Source organism: Cyprinodon variegatus, unplaced genomic scaffold (assembly GCF_000732505.1).
Source record: "Cyprinodon variegatus isolate N-32 unplaced genomic scaffold, C_variegatus-1.0 Scaffold264, whole genome shotgun sequence".
Classification (NCBI taxonomy): domain Eukaryota; kingdom Metazoa; phylum Chordata; class Actinopteri; order Cyprinodontiformes; family Cyprinodontidae; genus Cyprinodon; species Cyprinodon variegatus.
In genome coordinates this window covers 333,730-338,813 of record NW_015150717.1, presented here as the reverse complement: position 1 = coordinate 338,813, position 5,084 = coordinate 333,730, and the positions used below count along the sequence as shown (strand labels likewise).

General features: G+C 36.4%; 1 protein-coding gene across 2 annotated transcripts in view; it reads left to right on the top strand.

Annotated features, from left to right (window-relative positions):
• st6galnac4 (ST6 (alpha-N-acetyl-neuraminyl-2,3-beta-galactosyl-1,3)-N-acetylgalactosaminide alpha-2,6-sialyltransferase 4) overlaps positions 1 to 5,084 on the top strand; it is an 18,444-nt gene that overhangs the window by 2,115 nt on the left and 11,245 nt on the right. The window contains exon 2 of one of the 2 annotated variants that reach the window (XM_015382741.1): positions 2,455 to 2,864. In XM_015382741.1, the coding sequence (XP_015238227.1) occupies positions 2,455 to 2,864 (410 nt within the window). The remainder of the gene's footprint in view (positions 1 to 2,454; positions 2,865 to 5,084) is intronic. The other variant, XM_015382742.1, reaches the window with a different exon arrangement.

Sequence of the window (5,084 nt, the reverse complement as noted above, 5' to 3'; positions counted from 1 at the left end):
AAAAAAAAAAAAAAAAAAACCCATCCGATACTTTCTTGATAGACCGGACCGTATTTATACCCCAACACTCGGCAGATTTCAACACGATGGTGAGCCGTTTAAACACGACAACATTAGAAAAGCAGACAGTGGTACTTTTAATTACTACGTTAATAACTTTGTATAGTTCATTAGACGGTTGGTCAAAAATATACTCATATAATATGTTTCAAACCGCAATAAAGATCTTAAAAGAACGATGTATTTGAGTATTTTATGACTTGGAATTGTGGGTAATCCCGAGCGTACTGTAGATCAAAACCATAACCGTTACGTACAGTGCGTTAGCTATGATGGATACCAAAATGAGGAATTCCAGAAAAGAAGAAGCAAAGAAGAGCTGCTTGTATCACAGTTTCAAAGATTACGCTTTATGTTATTGGCTAATCGACATGGAGTGTTTTTTTTTTTGTTTTTTTATGCATTAAAAATGTTTCTTGTATTGCTGCTAAAAGGCGTACATATTTCGATCAGAAAGAAAAAACGCATAGTTATTACCACTACTCTAAAGTAATTAATAATCAAACTATATTAATCTCACACTGAAGAAATTAAATTTGACCAGGGGTGGAGCTAGATGGAGGGTGGCCATGGCCACCCTAAACCAATCATTGGCCACCCCTACAAATTTTCTCCCCTAATACAGCAGAGCAGTAATACTCTGAAATGGAATATTCAAAGCATTTTAATTTTTTTATGGTTAATTATACACATCAATATAATAACATTAAAGATGATAAGTACAGAATTAATGCTCTTTTCAGAACTAGATTTTGTGTTATATGTGGTAAAGGGAAAATTATGTCTCTGCAAGTTCTCTGGGAGTCTTCAGTGAAATCATAGATGAATAACAATTCTAATAAAAACTTATCAAATAATCAATTTATGTAGATATTAGTGCTTGTAAATATCAATTTTATGCAGAATTGATACAAGAAGATAAGTAATGACAATGTAAAAGGTTTACGCCCCAGATCTCAAAACTGAAAGTTTTATCCTCTATACCTTTTATCTAGAAATTACGGATGTTTAAATATATGTCATAAATATGTATTTGTTAATAAAGGCTGTAGGAAAGTATATTTTGTCTTTATTTAGAAAATATGGATGTTTTGCTCTTTTCCTGTTGGAATAGTGTAGATTGACCCTGAGTTCTGGTGCCTATCCTCTTTGAGCCACCTCTCACTGTACATTGGTTTTTGCCTGGCCACCCTTATAAAGATTTTCTGGCTATACCTCTGCATTTGACCCATCCCCTTGGGGAGCAGTGGGCTCCCATTGCGCGGCATCCGGGGAGCAGTGTGTGGTTAAGGGTCTTGCTCAGGGACCCAGAGTGCAGGCTGTGGGGATAGAACCTATGTTAACCCCAGTTAGGTTATACAAGGCTTGCTTTGGTGTGGGTGCACAAAAATTAACAACAAAAAACGATAATAGAACCTGTATGCTAAAACTATTAGATAAGATTGAATAAAAATGATGAAATCTGTATTTATCATCTTTGGTGTTAGTATATTGATGTGTATAATTAACCACAAAAAATGTAAATGTTTTAAATATTCCTCTTGAGAGTATTACTCCTGCCACCATTTGTATTAGAGGGAAAAAATGGTAGGGGTGGCCACACGGGTGGCCAATGAATGGGTAAGGGTGGCCATGCCCCCCGGGCCCACATCTAGCGCTGCTCCTGCTAGTAATAGGCTAAAAAATGAGAAGTCTTTAAAGTTCTGGTTTTAAACATTTCCTGCCTATTTTCTGAAATATTGTTGGTCGCACTTTACACATTACCCTTTTTATTCATTAGTTTTTGACTTCAAGGCTAAGTTTAATGGTTGTGACGTTTGACATCTTTATTTTATTTCTGTTTTTTAATACATGGATAATGGGAAACATCTTTTGTTTAAATTTTCACAAACTCAGCGGTTCATAGAAATATATATTCGCAGCCTTCCGTTTCCCCTGAGTTCTAATATGAAGTGACACAGAAGCCTGTTTTTCCCAACGACTCGTAAAAATAGGAAATACCAGAAAAACTGAAGCAAGATGCTCAGCCAGTGACCAATAAATACTGTCGCTCTGAGGCCTTTTGCACATCAATCTGTTATGTGGTTGGCTCACTGCTAGAGTTGTACAGACACCAACAAACTGCATCCAGTCTTACTTTAGCTGTGCTGATGCTGGTACACCAGAAAAGTGCACTGATGTAATATGCTAATGCCTATGTACTCTCTGCTTCCAAAAAATACTGCTCACCCACAACATGAATAAAAGACAAAATAACATGTTACTTAATTCAGTGAGATTATGATGATGATGGAATCTTTAAAAACTACATTAGATTTTTGCATTTGATCTATTAATTCTGGCTTAGACAAAACAGAATAGCTACAAGCTAATATTTCTATCATGTTGTTGCAGTTTCTGGATATTCACTGTAACCGCTGTGCCTTGGTCTCCAGCTCCGGTCAGATGCTTGGTGCCCGTGCAGGAAATGAAATCGACCAAACCGAATGTGTGATCCGTATGAACAACGCCCCAACCAGAGGGTTCGAGAAGGACGTCGGGAGTCGTACTAATATCCGAGTCGTTTCTCACACCACTGTTCCCCTATTGGTAAAAAAGGAGTGGTATTATTTCAAGCAATCTGCAGACACAACGTATGTGTTTTGGGGCCCCGAGAGAAACATGAGGCAAGATGGAGAAGGAATTATTTTCAATAACCTCCTGAAGCTGGCCATAAAGTATCCGAAAGTGAAAATGTATGTGATGACCAGAGAAAAGATTCTGTACTGTGACAACATGTTTCAGAATGAAACGGGAAAAAACAGGTATGATGTCTCAGCTGTTTCATCTACAAGTTTTAAACTTTGCAATAAAGGGATCAAGTTTGCAACTAATATGTTACATTTACCACCACAGTTCCCAGTCCACCTTTTCTCTGCTGCAAGAATTAAATGACATAAACATCCCTTTTTCAACAAACATCTTTAGATAAGTAGCAATTATACTTGAATGAGATGAAGGAGACATTATTCTAGCTTGACCTATTCATAATAATTTAAAAATTTTCTGAAGATTTTTTTAAATAGGGCCATCAAAAGCACTCAAAATTTATTTTTTCTTCCTTAGTTCCAAGATAAAACAGTTTCTCAAATGTCTTGAGAGCTGTACTGAACGGAATTTAATTTTGTATACACCCTCTGTGTACAAAATGGCAATAAAGTTTGTCTTGGTCTATACAGACTAAACTCGAACAGGTATATTTGAAACAAGCAATATAAACACAGAACTTTTAGTTTAGGCACAACAATTACTTGAAAACCTAAAGTGATATCTTTAATTGCTGTTTTGTGATGCAGATCCGTTTCTGATCTGATCTCATTAATCACCCCCCATGTATTTGATGTATGTGTGTGCATTTTGAAGAATATATTTACATTGTATTATTAAAAGGCTGAATCCACTATAGATCAATGGCCTGTGAGCATGACTAATTTAGACAGTGTCGCAAACCTAAAACCTAACCCAAATTCTACATCCTCCTGTCACGTACAGTTACCTGGAGCCAGAGGAGCAATTATGTTGTTATGTTAATTAATGAGAACATTTCCTTATTCTCCATAACACCTCAACGCATGCAGGTGGTGTTGCTTTTCAGAGATGGTGTGGAGGCAGCCTGCAACACACCTGCAATGAACAGGAGCAGAGGATGTGGAATCTGGGCAAAACCGGGAGCTATTGAAAAAATAAATAAAACAAAAAATTATATATTTTTAAACTACTCTTCAATATACATTCTGCCTAATGAAAAAATAAATATTTTTAATAATTTTATTCAAATTATTAATGTGTATCATATGCAATGCATTCAAGATTTTTGAGCAATTTATTATTACTATAATACATTTTATTAATAGTTATGCATTTCCTGTTCACTACATCTGTCTGATTGTATAAATCAGCTTTTTCAAAAAAAAAAAATATATATATCATACTGATGCTATAGAGTATGGTTTCTTAACCCTGGTCCCCAGGGTCCACTGTCCTCCACGTTTTAGGTTTTTCCCTGCCTTCACACCCTGTCCTAAATGAAAATGTGATTAAGAGGCTTTTGAACCATTTGATGGCTGGCAAGGAGGAACTGCAATCATTTGAATCAGGTGTGTTTGGGTAGGCACACATCTAAAACATGAATGATGATGGGCCCTGAGGATCAGGGTATAGAAACTAATACAGAGCTTTCAAAAACCCATGTCAGACATTTGATACATTTAGTTTTACAGGGTTACCTAAAGAAATGTTGACAAATTTTGATTTCAAAGCCCTGTAACTGCTGCTATGCTGTCAAAACGATCTGTGCATCTTTTTATAATGAGCTATCATAATCACTTTTCTCTGACTGAAAATGTCCTTCTTATTCAAATGTATTTGTATTTGCTAATGGAAATACTTTGGAATCATTGCAGGTACTAATTTAAAAGTGCTGCAACACACTGATTGCATAACTGTGGCCAGAAATAAGCACAAGTGATTGCACAGCTAAACACATAGGTCATATCTTTACTACAAAGTACAGCTTCTGCTGTACCGCCCGAACAATTTGTCTATTCACAATGAGGAAACATCCCTATTTTGTGACAATTTCAGCAAATGAGGTCTATGTGAGATGACCTGGGGTCCTTTTCAATAAGCAGGTTTAGTGAAAACTCCAAGTTTCCTAAACCTGAAATCTGGGAAACTGAGTTTTGCATTTCAAAAAGAAAGTTTACGCAACCTGTGTTTCTGTTATAACATTTTCCCCAGAGCTAAGCAGGCCGGGAGCAGGTTGTCTTCATTAAACTCAGAGTGTCCCCTGTCTCCACTTTCCTTGGCTATGTTCACACTGACGGACTTGATGCTCAATTCTAATATTTTTGTGAAATCCGATATTTTTTGTGTTGCCATTCACATTTCCAATTATATCAAACTTGTATGTGATCTCCAGTGTAAACTGCATTCATACAGCTTAAGTGTCCCGCATGCGTAGTAGAGGACGCAATGACGTCACA